The sequence below is a fragment of the Sturnus vulgaris genome, chromosome 5 (assembly GCF_052056855.1).
Source record: "Sturnus vulgaris isolate bStuVul1 chromosome 5, bStuVul1.hap1, whole genome shotgun sequence".
NCBI classification, from domain to species: Eukaryota; Metazoa; Chordata; class Aves; order Passeriformes; family Sturnidae; genus Sturnus; species Sturnus vulgaris.
The window spans coordinates 37,696,504-37,720,036 of NC_142247.1; the positions used below are offsets into that span (position 1 = coordinate 37,696,504).

At 35.8% G+C, this 23,533-nt stretch overlaps 1 protein-coding gene across 3 annotated transcripts in view; it reads right to left on the reverse strand.

The window, feature by feature from the left end:
• Positions 1-11,589: 11,589 nt before the first annotated feature.
• Positions 11,590-23,533, reverse strand: part of MDFIC (MyoD family inhibitor domain containing) — a 52,209-nt gene continuing 40,265 nt past the window's right edge. For all 3 annotated transcript variants that reach the window (XM_014887992.2, XM_088165472.1, XM_088165473.1), the window contains exon 5: positions 11,590-15,065. In XM_014887992.2, the coding sequence (XP_014743478.1) occupies positions 14,818-15,065 (248 nt within the window). In that variant the 3' untranslated portion in view covers positions 11,590-14,817. The remainder of the gene's footprint in view (positions 15,066-23,533) is intronic.

Here is a 23,533-nt window from a genome sequence, read left to right on the forward strand (position 1 = left end):
TTTAGATTGAAAAAGATTTTGAGATCATCAGGTCCAACCTATATGACTGAACACGACATCAAGTAGACCATGGCACTGAATGCTATATCTAATCTTTCCCTAAACACCTCTAGTGATGGTGAGCAGCTCATTCCAATGCTCAGTCATCATTTCTGTGAAGGATTTCTTCCTAACATCCAGCCTAAAACTCCCCTGGCGCAGCTTAAGACCAGGTCCTCTTGTCTCATCACTTGTTGTCTGGCAGAAAAGGCCAATCCCCACATGGAGACAGCCTTCTTTCATATGAGAATCTTTGTTTTCTTGGCTTTTTCTTTAAAATTATTTTTGCTACAGCTTTTTAAGGAAGTATTAATCTCTGAGTTCCAAAGATTGAAAATAAAAGTTGTGTTCTCAGGCATCCAGCTACTTGTCTGTCACCCCAAATCTGGATAGTTGTAGATCATACAGTCAAAGATGAGTGATCTCTGTTGTAAAAGATATTCTAATATAGAGTAGTTCATAAACATTAATACATATGGATTTATTTTTCTATATAAAATAATCTAGACATAATTCTAATTGTGATATTCTGACATTTTGTTTATTTGATGAAGGAAAAATAACCCCAAACCAAACATGAATTATAGCGTGGCTAGGTTGGGAATTAGAAGTTCTACAGGAAGGATGATGTAGTCTACATCTGTGTCAATTGGGAAACACACATTAACATAAATTTTTCTCTTTCCTGGATGGCTAGACTTGCAATGCTAGTACCAACCAGAGAAGTCCAACTCGCACATGCTTACGTGTAATATTCCCTTGATGCAGTCTCCACTAATCTTCTAAGTGTTGTGTGTGATTCCTTCTGTGTGCAAAAGCTACAGGGCAAACAGCAATCAATGTGTAATTTGACTTGATGCCCTTTGAGTTTTCCAGTACTCTGAAACAGGCAAAATCACTTAGAGCAGATGATTCAATTTGTCAGGCAGCACTGTGGGTAATGTGCATCGGCCTTAATTCAGCTGTTTCAGAAGAGGGTGTCTTGTCAGTCCGTCAGCATATTGGGCTGGTAATTCACAGGAGCAAGGCAGAGCAGGATGTGAACCATAAGCAATCCAAGCAAGAATATTTGGTTAGAGAGGAACTCATGTGCATGAACAATTAGCATTTATAGTCACACAGCAATATATTTTATAGACATAAATACAGTGATTGTAGCTGTTGAAAGGAAAGTTCACAGACAGGTGCTTTCCCACACACCTCACCAAAGCTCATCGAAGGAAGAAAGAAATCTCCCTTTGGCTGTTTTTGAACATGCTTTCCAGTTTTTCAGGCCATCACCTCTCAGGAGGTTTTAATTTTGGTTTCACATTGGTTGTGGGCATTTTTGCTCTCAAACTGCTTGGATCCATCTGTCCCAGAACTCTAAAGCACAATTCTGAGAAGGGAAAAGTAAGTGGGAAATGCAGGTTCCTCCATTTAATATGGGTTTCAGCGGTGAAGTTTTTTCCATATATATCAGCAAAGACAGAAGGATCCCTTGCTACACTTCTGCCAGACCTTTATACACAGTGTTTGAAATCATGTAACAACAGAAAATGGTAACAGAGAAAACAGTGCATGTCTGTTTTTTAGTATATTAATCTCAGGAAATAATAATTTACACTAGTTGTATCTACATATGAACAACCAGTTCAGCTGTCTAGGGTTTAAAAGCCCATTAAAGAAGACTATGTAATGATATGATACCCTTGATTCCAGGATTTAGGTGAAGGTTGTAGTAATATATATACAGGTAGGCAGGCAGTAGGCCTATGCAGATGTAGATTTATAATTCCCTTTCATTAATAATAGTTTTATAAAATATACAAATATGGTGTTTGAGAATATTCCAGGATCATATCTTAGTTTCTATTGGAAATATGCTAGAATATCTTTGGCCTTTATTGAAAATACAAAAAGATCTAATCTGAGAAAAAAGTAAGATATCCTACAATTATTTAAACCACATAACACACTGAAGAATCTTTTACCAAAGATGCAGAAGTACTTACCTTTCCTAATAGACTATTTCTTTAAATGTCAGGATCCTAGAGAATTACCATTAAGCATCCAGAGAGTATGTACCTTTCCTTATTGCCTCTTCTATTGTTTATCTGAGCTCAAATTTGGCCCAAATCTTTCAGACACAAGATTTCAACAACCATATTAACCCAAGCAGAGCTGGATAGTGTTTCATACATAATTAGAAAAAATCAAGCATCTGAAATACAACCACCACAGAGAATATTGCAAACAAGTGTGCCCTTCCCATTTTCATTTTAACAGAAGGCCTCGAAAAGCCTTTTCACTTTTGTGCAAATTGCCTGCCCTTTTTGCAGCAGTGTCCTCGCTGGGATGCTGATAACCTACGCAGGGCACCTACAGTCAGCACGGCTTTGCCTTTCACTACCCTGATTAAGTAAGTAATGTTCACTTCCCAGGAATCCCCCATGGAGCAGCAGCATTCCTATGTGCCCAGCTGCAACAGCAGTAATGACTGGATTCTGAGAGAATTTGAAAATCTTCCTCAACACACTTATTTCTGTTTTTCAACCTATATTCAAAGCGATACTTTGGCACTGCTATGTAATTTTTGACAGGGTTACAGTAAATTCATCATGCTAAACTGAAATGTTTCTGGCAGATGTCTACTCTGCAACAATCAACCTATGTGTACAGTAAAATATGACAACCACAGAAATGCTTCTAGTTCTAACAATTACATGTATAATACTTTATTAATGCTAACTTGGAGTATAATTATACACTATATTATTTATTGCTTTAATTAGGAAATATTTCTTTCAAAAACTTGCTTTGCATATAAGATAGCTTGTTATATGGATATTTTTTTTTAATTTAGTCTTGAGTCAAAAAGTATTATTGGTAAAAAGGAAATAAACGAGCAAATATGTTAATAACAACAGAGGGTTTTTTTTCAATCCTTCAGTCTTTTCTTTCTTGACTACTAGCAAATTATTTTTTCAGTCATTTCTAGTTTTCTTCCTCAAGACTTTCTTAGAACAATAAATTTAGAAAGCTGTTTGGGGGGAGAGGGAAACCTTGAATCATTAAAGGGGAATACCATAACTTTTCCAAAAGTAAATATTACAAAACAGGAGACAAAGAAGTAGGATTTATTTTGAAAGTAATTTAAACTATTCATATGTGTGAGAGTCAAGCTGAAACCACACAGAAGAGCTATTTCCATGAGTAGACGAACTAATTTCCATTTGTATGATTTCAGTTTCTCAGCTTAATTTCTAAGCATTTAATAAAATGTGAACTTCAACTGCAGCTTTTCCACTATTAAACATTTTTAGCAGGTCTCCCTTCTGTGGATTCCCTGACAGCTTACAGGAGCTGACCAAATTCTGCCAGTGTCCTCTCACTGGGGTAAGAATAAGATCAGTCTGCTTTGATTTTATTTGGCTTTTTAAAATTGCTCTCACTTTTCATTTCATTTAAACAGGACCACAAGGCTTTAAAGTGCCTAGTAGGGAGTAAGAAAATGGATAAACACACATGCAAGCATATACATCACAGTAGATTATTAAACCTTTTTCTCTCTGGAAACCAGGAAACCATTTGGACATTGGAGAAATCCCCGTGTCACATAATACAGCCTTACAAACTACTAATGATTTCCATAGGGGTCAATTTTCATTTTATCATTTGACTCCCTTAAGAATAACACAGGACCAAGGAAGCCTAAGGGAAATAAATAAATAAATAAACTTAATGGTACAGTTTGCAAGCTAAATTTCTCCTGGAGTAGGGGAATGCAAAATTATAGCTGAATCAATGTAACACAGCATTTTATTAACCTCTAACTAAGGAGCAGGGAAGTAAAATATGCAGTAAAGTCTCCACACACGTCTGACCTCTCCACCTGCTCTATAATTTCCTGCATTGCAAGGTGTGGAAGGATAGTGTACAAAGAACAGTCTGTACCCACTTCCTTTTCTCAGCCCAGAGGAATTAGACCTTCTAGCTCTGTATTTTTGCTTTTTTAACATTTCAGAATAGATTTGTAATGGTTATGATGAGCCTACTGGCAGCTCACAACACACGAATCCCATTGGTCCTTTGTTTAATACACTGGAATGCATTTTGTCTTGTGAATTTTCCATAAACTTCTATATCATATATGAACTTCCACACTTTATTTCACTAAGAGTGAAATATTTATCTTAACATTCCTGCTTATCTTCCTTTCCCAGCCCATTTTATTAACTTTTTTATATTAAGCAAATTCACTTTTTATCTATGATGTTTGTTTTACAGGTAATTCATCCAATTTAAGGTATTTTCTTAGGGACTTCAATTTCATTTTGCCCTTGAAATTAACATCTAATGTGTTTTATATTTTTGAAATAGAAATTAATCTTTATTTGAATTATTAGTCCAGAACTATAACCTACATTTACCATATCTGAATGGTGGTATGGAAATCATCTGTGACCACATATTATCCTGGACAACTACTGTGATAGAGGACATACATATTTGTGTTGTGGAGATCATGCAGCGGTAAAAAAAAAGTATTTGTTTTATTTTAATGTTTGACAAAAAGAAAGAATTCTTCAAACCCCATTCACACAGGATAATCTATTCCTGCCACTAGACAAGTCCGTGAGGTAGTACTGTGCCATTTCATCTGACTTCTCTAAGATGAAAGGAAATAAAATTCTGTCCAGTTCAGCACTTCTTGACTACATTTTTTTCTCTGTATATGGTATACATATATATGTATTCATATACACACACAGCCTTTTAATGGTAAGTGTAACTCTTCTGAGATGATGAGAAAAGCATCAGTCATGGACCAAGACTACCAGGAGGTAAGTAATCAAATGCTGGGTTTGATGGTTTAACTCATTTTTATCTTCACAACTACGTTTGGGTAAGAAATTGGACATCCATTTTTGTTTGGCTTTAGGTTAGCTCTTTCTGTATCTCTCTGACAGAATAGGAAAAGCTTCAAAGCACTGTAATTTGTACCTGTGAAGATGCCAGCACAGTGTGATGAAGTCACAGTTCCTCAGTCTTCTCCTGGATAAACTTGAGTAGAATAAGCTCTGAAATTCTCTCTTTTAAAAGTGATTTTAAGTAATTTCTGATGTTCTGTATTGAACTGCTTTGCAAAACATGAAGGACTGAAAGCGTGTTCTGAAACTGATTTCCTTAGCACACTCCCTCTTCCTAGCTCCCACTCACTGCACTATCCATTGAAATATGGAAAGGTCACCATGAAAGACTGCAGGATTTCAGCTGAAACTCATTGTTCAGTACCTTCTTCACCAGGATCCTCAAGTCCTTTCAAAGTGTTTGAAATTATTCTTTTTCATATGAAGAAAATTCTGAAAATTTCCTTTCCCTTTCATAGCATGGAAAAACATTTTCTGAGAAGAGAGCCATACTACCAGGTTCAGATTGCTCTAAATAAGCACCTCGCAATGATCTGTATTTAATTTACTTTCCAGCTATTGATTTATCTACAAATTCTGCTAGAAATGTTTCCAGATCACTGATTAAAATTTTGAAGAGTTGCAGGCACAGTACCAATTTCCTCAGAACCTCTCTAAAATCACCCTTTTAACATGTTTTCATTTGACAGTTATGGTTTTGAGACCTATCAGTTACCTGGTTTGAGTCTACACCAACTGTACATATTAATGAATAATATTCCAAATCGGGATGTCATATAATTCCTAAATCAAAAGTGTTAAGAACTCAGGTCTATATAATTATTTTTATAAAAAAATTATTCTTGTTAGTGAATAATAATTGAGAAGTATTTTCCATAAAACTATACTGACATACATTATATTTTCTCTGTGAATAAAATAATTCTAATTACCGTTTTTGAAGATGAAGAGTAGTAAGGGAGCACTAACCTTCTGAAACACAATTTGTTTATGTTAAAATTTACTCTCACTTATGATCTTAAACCCATATTGCAAGGCTACTACAAAGTTACAGGTAAGTTCAATAAGGAAAAACATCACTCTTCAGTAGCTTTTTTTTCCTTCATAAATATGTATTAAGCATCAAAGAAGCAATGAGGACCAACAGAACTGCACCTGAAGTTTCAGTGAAAACACAGAGGATGCTGAATTAGTAAACCAAGTGCCTAAAAGAATAGCAAGAAGCTGAAAGCTGAGATGGAGTGAAAATACAGAAGTAACAAATGTCGATAAACTTTAATGACATGGTCGATTCATCTTCTCTGTTTACTAACACCATACCTGCAGGTCTCCATCCTGGAAATTTTTAAAAGTTTTCTGCAAATCCCATGAAAATGTTTCAAGGGATTATGTCGATAATCATAATGCTGATTCCTTGGACTGTTTCTTTTACAGAAGTTAAGGTTCAAGTGAAATACTGTCAACTTTCATGCCACAGAAATCCATGCACATTATAGACATGAATGTATCCCTTATCTCAATACACTATCCAACATCTGTGTTTCTTATTAGCAGAAAAAAAATTCCTTCATGAGTTGCTCCCTCAGTCTTATCATAGTTTGAAATGAGAAGCACAGGTCATAGAGTTTATAATGCCTGAAATGAATGTGGCACTGAAAAGACTGGGACTAGATTTCTTTAGATTAGGCAAGAGAAACCAGGCAGGAGTACACAAACTATATGAAAGGTTAATATATGAAAAGTTATGACGAGAGAATGGTGATTGTTCTACACATCCACTGGGAATAGAACATGGATACATCCGTTTTATTTGCAGAAATGAAAATAAGATTAGATGGGATGTAAGGAAAAAAGCTATTTGTTAAGACTCTACTGTAGCACAAGTGAGAACTGTCTCCAGTGTCCAATCTCCCTTCATCAGAGGCTTCCAAGAACATGTTTTTAGACACTGTTACAGCTTAGACTGCTGAACGGGAAGTTCTCTAGAAGTTTCATCCAATCATGTAATTCTGTGTTTCCACAAGACTTGTAGGTACATTTTGGGATTAATATATTTCAGTATTAGCCTTACTTATACAAGTGATTATGCAAAATAATGTCCAGAAAAGTTGGAAGTTAATATTACTCAGAAACACAATAAATTTTTGTCCTTTCCAAACACTACGTAAGGTAGGAGTTCAGTATGAAATAACTTTTTTTCATTTACATGTACATGTACTACAAAAATATTATGGTTCTGCTTTCAGACATTATAGAAATTAATATCAGCTTTAAAAGTATGTGATACATGTAAAAATACCATTTTAACACCAAAAAAATTTTCACCACAGATTTTGTAACAAGACTTGCATATGCAATACATGGAACAATTTAAAAATCATTTTGATGCATTATGAATCACCTGTAAAAGAATAAGTAAGTGAGGACATTCTCAATTTCGGTAAATATTTATAGAGCCAAACAATATGAAGTATATGTAACAATCAAATTTCTAGTGAAAATGTGTGCAAGAAGGTTTATTTTGAAAGGAAAATTCCTACTCCCAGTGTCATACCCAATTAAATTCTCCAGGTAATGACCCCATTTGCATAGAGAGCTGAACCCACAAGTGGGAATTTTAATGGGCACAGCACCTGAGTACATTAATTGAGAGTGACACTACTTGAACTAGTTTTGTGCTTACCCCACTGAAAATTCTACTCATATTATTTTTAATGTCAAGCTACAAGTCAAATTTCAAGATGATGGATTTGTTCTTTTTTAAGCATTGAATTTGAATAAAAGGCGGCTTTAATTCTGTTATGCATTGCATAGCTTTAACTAATATGTAGTTCTGATTCTCACCATTGCTTCAATTTTTCAGTGATTGGAATTTAATTTTATTCATTAATTGGCAAATAATTAGATAGAAAGTAATACCTTCTGCAGCTAAATTACTTCTGGATTGCTGTTTAATGTACTTTAACCAGAATATGTGTTACAGTTAAGCTGACATAATAGTTTACTAAAATGTAATTGTGTAAATATGTCTAATTACTCTATCTGAAGAAAAAAGATTGAATATAAAATTTTAGTCACGGATACCTAAATTTTCTTAAATTTAACCCCATGAAAGCTTGGTAGTTGCAAAACAGATTACTGAGGCAGAGACAGCAGTTGTCAAGAGTAGTGGGATCCTTGTAACACATTTCCCTTTATCCTTCACACGCTACTTCTAATGACCTTGAAATTATTGTGGATTCTAAACCACTGCTGTTAGTCTACATTAAATATGTAATCAAGGTGTCTCCTCCTCACATGAAGAAACAGACAAATGGAGTTGCGTTTCCTAGGGAGGAAAGAAATACCAAGTTGTTTAATATATTTATTCTTCCCAGCTTGTTCTTAATTAGTCCTCGCTAACTGAAGGTAGCTCAGAATCAAAAAACTAGCATACATGTGTGCATATATATATATATATATATATATATATATATATGCTACTCTGAAATGCACTGATTTGAAATTTACGTACTAGTCTTATTCTTGTAACAGAACTATTTTGAAGATTGTCAGCTTGCAAAATTCTGCAGAATCCAGCTTGATGAACTTCTGGTGTTTTATTTGAGCAAGAGAAATAATCAATACATCTTCATTTTCAAATATTTCAACACTATTGAGCTTCAGTTATTTAGATGCTAAGTCCAAAGTTCCAAAGACATCACTTTTACAAGTCTCTTTGACTAGAAGTTGCATATAGCAGAGAACATAGAAATGATCAAGAAACAACTTACAATGCAAGATGTATCTTGGTATTGTCCCAGACTTCCATAATGAAGACCCTTTTAATTCGCTTTGAACCAAAATTTAAAAGTAAACAAAACCAAACATACTACCTTGCAAAAAAAGCTAAGGAAACAAAGGTAGGCACTGTGACTCTAGTGCCTAAAAACATAGGATTGTAACATGAAACATATTGGAGTACAGCATATTCGCAGTGTGGTCACTTTGTGCAACTTGGAGATGAGACAAATTTCTGAATCCTGCATCACTGATTGAAGAGGAATTCTGTAGTGCTTGGACACCAATTACATACCCTACTGAGATGATATAAAGAGCCCCAATTAGAGTGGAGTATTTTGTCAGTTAAAATAGCATATGCATATCAGAATAAAAATCAGTAAGGCACTATTAAATATATTAAAGGTATTATATAGTCTTTCATCTTACATTCCATTTTTATGAGTACTGAATGGTAATGTACTAACAATTGCTATAAAATGTGTACATAAAATAAGAAAACAGGAATGTACACAGTGTTTTATTAAGTGTGCTGAACTGATAGGAGAATTTGAATTGTTCAGCCTGGAAAGAAAGAGCTTTTGGGTGGCCTAACTGCAGCCTTCCAGTTACCTGAAGGGAGCCTAAAGGAAAATGGAGAGAGACCATTTACAAGGTCATGTCAATGACAGCATGAGGAAGAATGGCTTTAAGCAGAAAGAGGGGAGGTTTAGATTAGATATCGGGAAGCAATTCCCAATGTGAGGGTGATGTGGCACTAGAACAGGTTGTCCAGAGAAGTTGGAGATGCTCCACCACTGGAAGTGTTCAAAACCAGGTTGGATGTGGTGCCTGGAAAGGCTGACCTGGAACAGAGACCAGACAGGGCAAACGGAATAAAATTGGTATTTATTGAAAGGATACACTTTGGGCAGTGCAAGAGCCCGGCTGGGGCTACACCCAAGTCAAATCCAAGATGGAACACAGTAAGGAATTTTTACACTTTTATAAGTTTTGGTTCATCTACATATTGTGGTCAATTATCCAATTGCAGCTCCAGGTTATGAAGTTTCAGCCCCTGGCTTGCCCCTACCCTTTGCTGTTGTTTATGCTTTTTGAGTACCAGTTGTCCTTGATTCTCTTGCTGGCAAGAGATTGTTTTGTCTCTGTGAAAAGAACTTACTAACACCTAATATGAAATTTCAGAGTTACACTTTAAGCAGCAGAGAATCTAAAAACTATAAAAGCTCAAACCCAAGGCATCGGATGGGGCTCTGAGCAACCTGGTCTAGTTGAAGTTGCCCCTGCACATGGCAAGCGGGTTGGAATCATATGATGCTTAAGATCCCTCCCAACCCAAGGCATTCTATGAACCTATAATTAAAAATCATAAAGACATTAAGAACATCTAATCACATTAAACATCTGCCTGTTTTGCAGAATGGTAATTCAGAGAACATTCTCTTTCCAAGTATAGTAGAAATAGCCCATCATATTAAAGATTTCTAAAGGAGCGAAAACCCATTCTTTTATGACACTAATACCAAATCACTGTTAAATAGCATAAGCAAGTGTTTAAGAGTAGGCTAAACTTTGTACAAGCAATCAACTTCACATTCAAGTGCACTGAGTCAACAAGTGCATCTTGGAAGTGAGTGTGGTGCATTATTTTTACTGAACTTCTTTCAATGTTAAAATTGAGTTAAGGTCTCCTTGCTCTCTTTGGAAGTGCTAAGGGCTGGCAAAAGGTTTGGAAGGTAAGGGAAAAATCAAGATTAATGTCTGTAGGATTCTAGAGCTACTACTGTCACCATCAACACAATGTGGAGTTTTCCAGTACACGGTGTATGCACTCACAGACTAAGACAAGACACTAGGGAGATATTTCTCTAATATTTAACTCAATTTTGGGGCCAAGAGTAAGATTTCAGATACATCATTCATTCTATGATCTCTTACCTTTCAGAAAGTTACAAGACTGGAGACAATAAAAGCTTTATAATGGAGGTTCATCAATAAAATTGGCACTGCTTTCCAAGAACATACATCAAATATTGCAACCATTGTTGCATAATGTGAAAAAAAAAGCCTAAGTGTGTGATGAGTTCAGAAGCTTCTCATTTAGAATATTACAAAATCAGTGATTCATCTAAGTCAACACACAGTTCTTTACATGAGAACTACGACTAAAATAAAGCCATTATTCAATCCAAAAGCTCCTGAATGTTCCTGATCCTTCTTCACAGGAGCCATTTTTCTCTAGGAATCTTATGTATTATGGATACTGGTAAACCAACTAAAATAGATGTCAAATGATGTTATTTATCTGTGTTTATCAGTTCTTTTACTAAAGCGATTATTTTGGTGCACAGTCTCAACTCAAGACTTCATGACACACACTCAAACACAATTTCTGCCAGTTTTATCATCCTTCCTCTGCAATGGCCAGAGAAGCAATTTTTTTTAACCTTCTACAGGGGTATAGATGAAAAAAAATCATATGAATACTAAGAACTAATTGCCCTCTTGGTTCAGCTTGTTTTTCGTAAACTGAAGACTTGCTGTGGATGTATTAAAATAACTTTCATTTTGATAAAATTTAATCATTACTGGAATTTCATCTAATTAATCCAATTTAATCAAGGAATGAATTTTCCCTCTTAATTACAAACTTTTTTACTGCTGGAGGTTCATGCTAGCACAGCTTCTAGTGCCTGAGTTGGCTGAGCTCCACCTGTAAGACTTCACTCTCTGTGCAGGTCACCCAAAGGCTAACACCTTTCAGACGGGTTAAAGCAGAAGGAAAAACACAAAAAGAGATTAAATTATTCTTCAGAGGAGTAACAAGGCAAGACTAGAAGAAGGTGACATCCAAAAGTTTCAAAATAAAGATCTTTATTTCAAAATAGTGTTTGCAAATAGCACTTCCAATTGATACAAAATACAAACAGCATGTTTTTCAAATGGGCCAGTTTGCAGAACTATAAACTGAAACACTGTACAAGTTCACAAGAACTATCATAAAATAGACAATTCAGTTCTAAGGTTTTCATTTTATTTAAATTCTATTTTCACATTTGACTTCTAATTTTGCTTTTTTTTTATTACACAAGGTGCTTATAAGATTATAGAGTGAAAATTACAAAACAGAATTTAAGGATATAAATATAGAAAGGAATTGCTTAAACTACATGCTAATATTCTCTGCTACAAAGATACATTTTTCAAAAGTGCTAATATCTCTATGACAAACAGTAGCAGATTACATTTAAATGTCAAACAAAATACACAACTTTTAATTTTTTCAATTGTCTGTAATACTATGATACTTCTAATCATTATGAAGTTAGTAACACTATTTTCACTTCCTAGTATTTCACAAATACAGTGGGAAAAGACATATCTGTGTATGTCCATGTGTGTGAGAAAAAGTATATACACATATGCATGAACAAAATTCTTGTAATTATTGTTTTCATAATTTCAATAAATCAAAAACCCACTAAGTTCCAGTAAGTAGAAACAAGGTTTGTGCAGGGCAAATTCTATAGATAACTTTTACAGAAAAGAGCTCTCCAGATAGGTATTTTTTTTTTAAACCGTATCAACCTGTAAAAATAATTTTTAGTAAGATCTAGCATTCACTAAAAGCATGATACACAAATGTGAATTTTCCATGCACAGAACTGGAACTGCTCCAGCAGGGCATGGATATCGGGGCAGGACAAGAGACTGGAAGTCCCCTTCCCTGTCCCGAAAGCACAATCAGACAAGAAATAGCCATAATTCACCTCTCTGTGACCAGAAGGACATGAGGAAAGATAGTTCATGGTGCTGTCTAGCCCCAGAGAACATGTTACCACAACCACGGTGTCAACCACAGACCTACAATGGACAAAGTACTGTCTAGACTTTTTCCAAGGTGCATTGAGTCCCAATGCTCACTGTGATGCCCCCAATTTCCCCAGAGGCATTATGCCTTACAAAGACAAAATGCCTCCAGGCAATGCCACTCAACCAAGGCACCTCTTCCCCCCTTCCCAATGTGGTTCAGCCTTTTAGGAGTCATAATTGAGCCCCATGAGCCTGATTCTGAGCACTGGGGATTTATCAGTTTAACTATATTATTCCTTATTAGCCTGCCTATTACCATAATATTTTTGTGCTCTCTAACTGGAATTTAACCAATAGAAAATTCTGACATGAAATGGAAATGCACTTCGTTTACACAATAAAGATCAGAATCTGGCCCAGTACACAGGGAAAAAAAAAACAAACCCAAAATAAGAATAATACTTGTAGCAACTATCAAAAACAGATTAGGAAACCCTCTGAGGGTGAATCTGCATTACATGAGAATATACCACACTATTGCATACGCTAAGGCAAAACGTAACACTTCCCAGCTCCCTAGTATAGTTAAGGATTCGGCTTCAGTGATAACTTGCAGTAGTAGGCACTACTAGTCAGTGTTCACAAGAAGAAGCTTTGGTTAATATCAGACCATTTGTCGACTTAGCTTCACACTCCTATGATCTTTAGCTCGTCACATTTGTATAAACTGAATTCACTATAGTAGAAATAGACATTTATGGCCAATTCACTCAACACACGTGCTATTGGCTATTGATGATTCTTGTAACAAGGACTGAATTTAAGAAATCTACACTCTACACTTGGAATATCTGTAGTGTAAACAGGAAAGTTTGTGAGATCAAGATGTATGGGTGGTTTACACAGGAAAGTTCATGAGCTACAGACATGGAGGGGAGAAATTACCAGATTATAAAGAAAATGGGTACTTTGATACCCTAAATCTGGGAATACCATAAACCTCTTTATGTGTTTCACAATCACAATTATAAAAGACATACTTCTTGGAAAGCCTTAATGGTGTAATAGGGAATATACAGTTAGGTCCAACAGATCCTAACTGTATTTTTCAAACATTTTAAATACCAATCTTTTTTTTATTTTTAAAGCATATATTTTAAAAATTATCTTTTCTTACACAGTTATTTAAAAATAACATTTAAAATGTATCAGAAAATAAACATTTTTCACTTGCTTTTTGCATTTGATGACAGAATTCCTTGATCAAGTCAGTTTTAATTTACTTTTATACCCTATATAAATTCTGCTACCCTCTGTAGATCTTTCTTACACTGCAAAGAAATAAATATTCAGTTATATGACACAGGCTCTAATGCCACAAACACTGACCAGGCCACTTCATGAACTGGTTTAGATTCTTGAGTTAATTTCTAATAATTTTCCTCTTATAGCCAATTTTTGAAGTATTGTTAGTCTATTAATTTGTTACTCTAAGGATATATTTCATGTCTACACAGATTTCCAAAGTCTCTTTCTAAGACAAAGCATTTCAAGTAATTATTGTACTGAACTAAAATTATAAGGTCTCTATTCTTTCTTCATTCATGACAAAGAGATCCTGGTACTCTTCTAGTCCAGGGCAAAACTTATATTTGACTGCAGATTGTCAGATAAGCTCAGCAATGGAATTTCTCTCTAATCAATGAGATATTCAAAACAAAAGACATATTGCCAACATGATCACTGTAGCAAAACCAAGGGTAGATTTCTGATGCTGGCTTGTAAATTAAGTTTAAAACAACAGAGCAAAGTTGCTTTCAACCCAAAGAGAGAGAAATAAAAATATTTTGATTTTCAGTATGCCTGTAAAGGCATGTTATGCATGGAAGCATTTGAGTGTTTAAACATTAAAGTAGGTAAAGGCAAATACTTAAGGCTTTGCCTTGCAGTCTGTTCTCTGACCAAAACCTATCACTCAATTCAAATGGCAATTTTGCCTTCATATGGCCTGCAGTATCAGGCCTATAATTCACTTTCAATAAACTCTTCCATTTGCAAAGCCAAAAGGAAGCTGGAATGTAGCTCTAGTTTCACATACAAAACTATACAGTTTGTGTTAGAGTACAGATTTGAGGATTACTATTTTAAAAAAATATTTATATATAGGGAATTAACAGTGCAAGTGTGAAAATCTTACCTTGTCTTTCTTCAAATGTATTTAAAGAAAAGCTCTCCAGTTTTATAGAGAATAAAATAGAAAGGGTTAAATATTTCACGAAGGGAAGCAGATCCCACAGCATTCCATGCAGATCTCCAAGCAATCTGAGGATTCACAACACGCGTCCATTATGCCACAGTCCATATCGCACGGGCAGTTACAGTCATCCCCCATCTCATCCCCGCAGCAGCAGCAGCAGGCTTCCGACGTGCAGATGCCACAGGATGCTTGTCCCAGAACAATGTTACAGAGGGTGAGAAATTCACAGAACAAGCAAGCTAGGATACAGTGAACACAGCAATCTTCATATGTAATAGTTCAGTAGCATGTCAGGAACAAACAAAACAAACAAAACAGTAAAAAAAAAAAAAAAGGCAAAGAAGAAAAGAGAAAACCATTAATATGTCATTCTAAATCCAGATATATTACAATGTCAAATAAGTAGCTGAATGAAAATGGTTCAGAGTAGACATAATCTACCACAAAAAAAGTGCTTCCCATCTTCATGGTCACTTCTGCAGCTCAACTCATCTCCCACTCTGTGCAAGTTTCCTGTCCCCACTTCACTTCATACAAATCCCAAGTACTAAACTGCTCAGAGCTGCTTAGATCAATCTCCTTAGTAATTTATTATGTAAAAGATCCATATCTATTATCTTCAGTTATACATTCTTACACAAACTGATAAAAAAAAATAAAGAAACAACTAATGAAGGAAACTACCTAAAATTATTTCCAGCCCTTCCCAGTTCATCTCACCCTTCTGAAACTGTTTTGTTTGCTTGATGTATGTGAAGAAAAATAAAGGAGTTGACTAAACATTGTTGTTTTCTTTATAGTTTTTTGCACATGTTAAAATCAGTTTAACAGCATGTTATATGCATTTCTCATTTTCAACAATATGTAAAATATTCAGTCAAAATACAGATTTTTCCATTGCTTTTCAACACAAATCAACTGGCAATTATTTTAATGTACTGCTTCAATCTTCAAGAGTTCTTAACTACACCTGAACATAAATATCCAGCTTTTAGAATACTACTAAATTATATAGATGATTAAGGTGTCCCACAAACTGCCTGCAAAAAATAAGGCACTTGAAAAGTAAATATATGGAATAACTTCAAACAATAATACATCCATGAGATATGACAGGAAAACAAGGATTGGAAGTAAACATGTAAACAGTGAAAAGGAGACTACAGGAATGACGGATATACTTAATTTTACATAATATGTATAGATTTATACATATAAACATATTTAATTTGTAAGAGGCAGTGAATGGCCATTCAGAAACAAAACAAAAACTTAAAAATACAGGATGTGTTCAGGATGGAGAAATACTTTTCTTTCCTGGGCTCAGCTTTCGTTCTTTTTACTGCGCAAACTTTGAATTCTTTAGCCACAGACAGGTGGAGACTGGAAAAATGTTCTGGGGAAAGTATCCTGCACGGCCTCACCCTATCTCTTGCCCCTACAGTCTAACACAAGTATCCTCTATGAGAGAGACTGTTAGGAATGACAGGACATTGAGCTATATGGACGACTGCTCTGAGCACCTACAGACATTATGTTCTATAGACATTATGTTCTTACAGTTCACAGGCTGAAGACTGCTGTCATAGGGGAAAATTTGCAATTACTTGCAACAGTAATACTATTATCAGGCCTTGTAACCAAATTTATAAATGTAAAAAGTTGTGCAGTAGCCATGACAAGTATGTTGATTGATTCCAAATACCTCTAACATTGCAGAAACTCTGACTGCATGTTAGTGTGGCGGTGACTTACAAGCAAGCAAGAATACTTAGCACAATGCAACAACAGACACAGACCAGCCAAATCTATCCCAAGAAGCAAAGGAACTACTTGAACCCTTGGCACACTCCTACTTCCTACACTCTTTAAATGCAAACTTAGCTTGGACATTTCTGTACTGCAGTGTGGCCACGGTCATAATGTACTACTGAACGCTTATGCCCAAAAGGAAAAAATGGAAATTTCAGAAAAAGCAAGAAGAGGGAAAAATCCTCAAAACCCTATCCTTAAAATCTCCCTACTACTGCACAGGAAGAAAGACAGAGGAAATCACAGGTACATTTAACGTGCTCTAAAGAAAATTGTTTCTTGTAGTAAAAGGCTTCTATTCCCAAAGACATAATGTCACTAAATAAATGACCTTCATAGAAAACACAGAAGATATGTGAAAAAAAGCTGGAGAGTATCAGTTCACTGAAGAAGACCAAAGCCAGACTGATAGCGATTAATTAGCTGGTTGTCATGGAGATGGTGTTAAATATGCTCAGGTAAAATCTCCTTTCAGATTTTCTTTTAATATGAAGGAAAAAGATAAAGAAGCCAAGAGGTCTATCTAAGAAACCTTCATATTTGAGGAACTAAGGTTTCAGCATATTGCATCTTTAAAATACAGCCTGAAGAAGCTAATACATCAAACGAACAAATGTTGTTCTGCTGTTGTTCTGTTGTTGTTAGTTTTTTTTTAGTACACCATAATGAAACTTTGTGTGTATATATATTGTAAACAAGATGTTCAAAAAATCTTGCCTGCTTCAAGCAGGGATATGTGCAATTGCAGGGAGAGAAATACACATTCACAGACATTATGTTTCTGTTGATGGGCAAGGAACAGAGTTCAAAGGTTAAAAAACAGAGACTATACTCAGAAAGCATTTAAGCATTTTCTGGACACACAAAAGAACTTTTCTCTCCTAATCTAAAAAACTCACCAAATAAAGACTTACAAGAAGATGCCGTGTTGATTTAAATAAACATATTTCAAAGGTAAAAACCTATGAAAAATCATCCAAGACACAATAAGAAAATTTGGCCACTAGTATTATTACGGAAACTCTGTAGAGGGTACATTTTCCATCTCTTCTTCATGGACTGAAACACTAAAAGGATTTATTTACCTACTCCTTATTTTTATTTCCTTCTCCCCAGCTGACAAACCTAATATTCGATTCAAAAAATCTTTATATAGTAATTTTACTTAACCTCCACAAACAATTAACAGAAAGTAGAAATACCCTTTAGTCCTCTCTTCATTCTTGCAATGACTCATTTATACAATGAACATAAACTTTGATCCACATTTCAAGGACAAACCTGAAATAATCATGCTTTTATGTTCTTCATGTTATTGACTTTTAATAGCTATCCAGGTAGCAATTATTTAACACATGACAAAGCATGCTGTTACCTAGTCCTACCTAACTTGCTGAATTCAGAATCATGACTCTAAAGGGCTGTAATACAGTTGGATAAAATGGGTGGAAGAATAAATTCCATGTATGACCCCTATTTATTGGCTTCTTATCCACAGACAAAGTTATAAGCAAAAGATACAGTTATACTGTGTTTTGTAGTAATAACAAACCTACCTGGCACACAAAACTCAACCTTCTCTAGTGTCTACATTCCTACAGCAACCTGTCAGTTCCACAGACAACATCATACAGCTAAAACCGACTGCTGTTATGATCAGTGGAATGCAGCCATGAAGGTGCTATACAAAGCTTGCTTCAAAAGAGATGACCACAGGTTTTTCCTTACCATGTTGGAGACCACTACAATATATTTCATTGCTTGCACAAGTCACTCCAGTAATTTTTTCCTCCTTATAAGACCAAGGAGACTATTTTAAATTACATATTATTCTAAATTTCAAAACTTTTTAATACATTAAGAATAAAGACTTTATTTAACTTCCCTTCTTTAACCTTACCCCATCAAAATTCGATTTCTTTTTTTCCAGGTGACTGGGAAGTGGAATACTTTAGTCCAACTAGAACTAAACATATTTTATGTATTTGTAAACTTGACGATTTTAAGGTCTGACAATGTGTTTTCTGGAAACTTTGAGTATATTCTAATATTTTCTAATAAAGAAATTAGAGAGTAGTACCAGTTATGACACTGGTGCCAGCTTAAAATTACTATTTCTTTAAGCTTTTTTGTTTGTTTGAGAATTAGAGGGTCTCATTCTTCTTCTCCCATTAGCTATAGTAACACAATCCAGAATTAGGGTCACGTCTTAATTGTGGACAGAACTCCATTGGCCTTGGCATTCATGATGCACTGCTGTTGATAGTAAGTTAACTCTGAAACTTCTTGAGGTTTAAGTTTTCATTAAACCAATTTCCCTCTCTGTGGAAGTTTCGTCACAAATCAGGCAAATCATTAACGAAAATAAACTTTTTCTTAGGACTTCTACACTACACCACACCAGTCTCAAATTTCCATTGCTTTCAATTCTTATATGACACTTTTCTTTAATTGAGAAATGCTGCACTAGCGACTGTCACTACATAAAAGTGAGGATGTGAGGTGTGAGCACGGTCTAGAGGTATACTTAAAAAAAAAAATCCAAACTAGTACATTTACCTTAGTTCTTTTACCAAATGCTTCTCATTTCATCAAAACACTATATCACATTTGTTGACTAGATCCAAGCTCCCATAAGCTATGCTAAATGGTATAAATTACAACAGTCTTGATCTGCAGGCAGTGCTAGTACATTTCATTAGACCAATTAATGTTTGGGGGAAAAAGGTGAGCTTTCAGATAATCAAGCTTACCTTTAATTATTTTTTCATTTTGTCTGGGATGAAAGTTAGACCTGAAGTTAAAAGGGTCATCCCATCTGACATTTTTTAAAACCGATGTAAGTGAAGGTATTTCCTTAATCCTTTGGCACACCCCCAAAAGGCACAGATTTGTTAGGAAACTTCATCAAAACTGTTAAATCATGCCAAGGCAAATAGAGCTCCACCAAACATGTTCAAGTTTTTACTGCTTTATATCATACACACACACCCAACCACGTGCTGATTTAACCAAAGAGTGGATACAGTACATGTAACATCTACTTTAAATGGGTTTTAAATGTTACCAGAGACAATATCCAGACAAGAAATGGGCCTAAGATCCCTTCAAAATGTTTACATACTGTTATAAAAGCCCAGAAGGCTCCACTTCTAACTTACTCCAGTTATAACAGCCATGCTCATTTAAGGAAAAGAAACAATATCGACAATAAAACTATTTTAATGTTTGTCCATGTCTTTAAACATTTGCAGGTGCACACCATTTTTTACTTCTAAAACTTCTGCATGCAGATATTACCATGGTACCCAATTTCTTTCAAATACTGAAATATATATTTATTTTATTTCCATTTCCCTTGCATGATCTCCTCTTCATTTTTATGAAAAGGTGCAGCTCTCTTTAAAAAACAGATTTTTAAGAGAACTATCAACCATCAAAACTACAAGAAATGCAGAAGGTGAATGGAAAAATGCACAGAGAAATGCATGTGCAGGCTGCTATGTGCTGCTTTTGTAATGTTTGACACCTACCTGTCACAAACTGACTCAAAAAGCTTTCATACCAAGCAGGCAGGTCGCATATGATAAAAGTTTTTCATGTCTACAGCGGTAAATAAGCTCACTTACAGGATGGTGACCTTGGTCAGCTCCTTACTAACTATATTCACCAAGTTCAGACAACTCAAAACAAATCTCCAGGCACTCTGCTGTCTCACAGAGAGAATCAAAAAGGGCAAACCCACAATCAAAGTGACAGCTGAGGTCTTCAGCAGGGGTTTACTGCGGGCCCCCGCAGAGCCCTGAACAGAAGCCCCAGCAGGTGCTGCAGGCGTCCCGCAGCCCGGCAGCGCGGGCTGGCAGCGGCTGGGATGAGCGCACAGCGGCAGCGACTGAGAGCCCACAGCCAGAGCACCAGCGCCAGCCAGGAACCAGCCCAGCACAAGGCTCCTAAAGGGCTCCAGAGGCCAGGAGCAAAACTCCCGAGCAGCGGCACACACGCTGTCACACCTCCCATCGCTCCTGCTACGGCGCTCACCGGCAGCCTCTGCCACCCAACCCCTTTCTCTGGAGAAAAATCACTGCACCCAGGAAAATGTTCACAGGAAAATAAGAAAAGGCAGAAAGAATGAATGGACGTGTTGTATGGAGTATGGTTATTGCTAGATAAAACGGACATTTATTTAGACAGGGGAAAACACAGTTACAAAGCCTAGCATATGTGATATTTCACCGTTTAAAGTAAAAAACTATTATCTCTATTGAACAAGAAAATTAAAATGTTGCCTGAAAGGGGAAATCACACTGAACACATGGAAACTTTCATCAAAGCTTATATTCTAAACTCTCAACACAGATATAACCTCAGGAGTAAAATGATCCATTTCAAACATACAGATATACTAAGAAATCTGCTAATTTCCAATACCTAAGACTTCCTTAGAACATGAAGCCTCCATTGCCACTGCTCACCACTGCAAATACTGAGACAAGTTAGGTGCTAAGTAGACTATGTTCTTATTTAAAAGACCCTTTTTCTGTTACCGGCCCCATTTTCCACTTACTCTTGTCAAAAAACATGTAAATTACCTTTCAAGATTTCTGTGCAAAAAGAAAAAATGTAAACCATAGTGAAAACACATCACTCTTCAAAATGCATTCTTGAAAAACACACATTTGGCCATATGATAATGTTATTTGCCCACTGCCTGATTGACAACTGTGTTCTGATACAACCTTGTCTAACAAAAACACCTGTTAATCACTTCATGCTCAGACACAAATCCACTTTGAACCAATTTCTAAAACATACCAAATAAAATTTCGGCTAAAGTAAAGAGATTGCAGGATACTAACAAGTAGCTGCCTAAATAATATTTAATGCTACAGGATGGATTTCAGAAGTGTATGTATGTTCAAAAAAAAAAAAAAGCCAGATCGAGAGATGGCTAACAGATATTTCTGCAATGTTAGGCTATTGATGCTGCAATGTTAGGCTATTGATGCACACTTACTGAATTTCAGTAAATAATACCAATCAAATGACTGAAAGGTTTAGAAGAGAAAAATTACTGCTGCTCTGGTGTCCGTCAAGAGGAAAAAAACCCAACACAATCCTATTGCAAATCATGCACACTAAAGAAAGTTTCCTGGGAACCATTTTTCCTATATAAAGTTATGAAAAACAAAGTAAAACACTCCTACTTCAAATAGAAGTCTGCTAGCATGCTAAGACAACTACTCATTACTTTCCATGTATATGCACCTAGTGGGTCTTAAGACGCTGGCTTAACACAAAGGCTATTTGTTGGACTTGCTTTGTCTTCAGTTAAGCCATCAGTATCACTTGGGATATTCTAATAAATTAATGTAGTCAGCAGCATGACTTAAATAGGGTCCACCATGCTTTGATTCAAAATCTAGAACAGATGAAGTTTCATTATACTAAAAAGAAGGGGGAGGGGGAAAGGGATGTCTTATTCAAATGCGCCCTGAAATGTTGAATTTTAAACACTTTATTTAAAAAAACACCCACATATTGGGTGAAATAATTCATTGCATCTCTAAGCTCAAACCACAAGAAGCATAGTCTAGAAAGCTGAGGAGGGTTCAGGCTTTGCTTCTGGGAAAGCATGAATGGTAACTTGAATGTGGTGGCAAGTCTGCACTGACTGTCCTTCCCCAGAGTCTCATCCCCATGGTGCAGGCTTTCCTTCTCTAGCTCACTGCTGCATCTAGCCTTATCACACTTCTTAAAGACCTCTCCTGAAAGAGAGGCTTTCTACCCATTGCAAACAAGATGCCTTCTCATGCCTTTCTGGTTTAGTGAACCTGGGAAGGAAGGAACAGAGTAGATCTCACTGCCCATACAGGAGGCAGACTCATGAACTGTTCAACATAGTTTAACAATCTACTGTTTCCAAATGAATACAGCAATCGTGCATGCTTAAAGCCTTTTGAGTGAAGTACCACATTAAACTCAAATAATTGAATCACTGGAGTTGTGGGAACTTCCCTGCCAAACACACTAATTTCTGAGATGACAACAACTTGACCAGAAGTGAGAGCTTCATGTCAAGAATGAATTAAAACCTGTATTCCCTCTCTCCATCCTTAACTTTTCAAAAATGATTGCTTTGACTCAAAAAATGTATAACACCAAGCTTCATAAGGATTTGGTAGGAAAACTTGGTTTGGTTTCTAGAATATAATAAGCACCTACCTTAGCTCTTCACTCCTTTAATTAAATTCCTCTTCCATCCCCCCCAAATTCTTTCATTTTCTCCTCCAACTCTGCATGCCATTATTACCTTCCACCACTCTGATACACATATGCATGTATTCAGTTACTCATCTGTCTTCATTTCCTGACATCTAGATCTACTGTTCTGCTGCCTCATTGCTGACTCCTTTTAAGTTTCTCTGGACAGGCCTGTATCTGGATCTGCACCAGACCTATGGATGCTCTGCCTTCCTTTTTACTCATTTACAATTGCTTTTGCATGTTTCCAAGGTGATTTTCTCCACTGTTCATAACAAACAGGCACAAAACAGTAACAATTCTCTGCTAGTGGCTTACCAACCAGAATTTTGGAAGTACTGTGACACCTCTGGCATCAATAATTCAAAATATTATTAAAATTTCTTTGAGCTAAATTTTTTTTATTCCCAATATTCACTGAAACCTATCCAGTCCCTTTGAAAAATCTTTAGAACTGAAACTGTTTAAAAACTGCTTTTCAAGAGTGACTCTCCAACTATTTCATAATACCTTTGTTTTTTTATAGTGTAAGTTATGGAGCTGAGTAAGATTTCTTCAGGGACAATATGGATTAATAATAGATGTAGAGGAAAAGCAGAACTGGTGAGTGCACTCACACCCTCCTAAGTCTCACTGGATGTGAAATTGTTTCTAACCA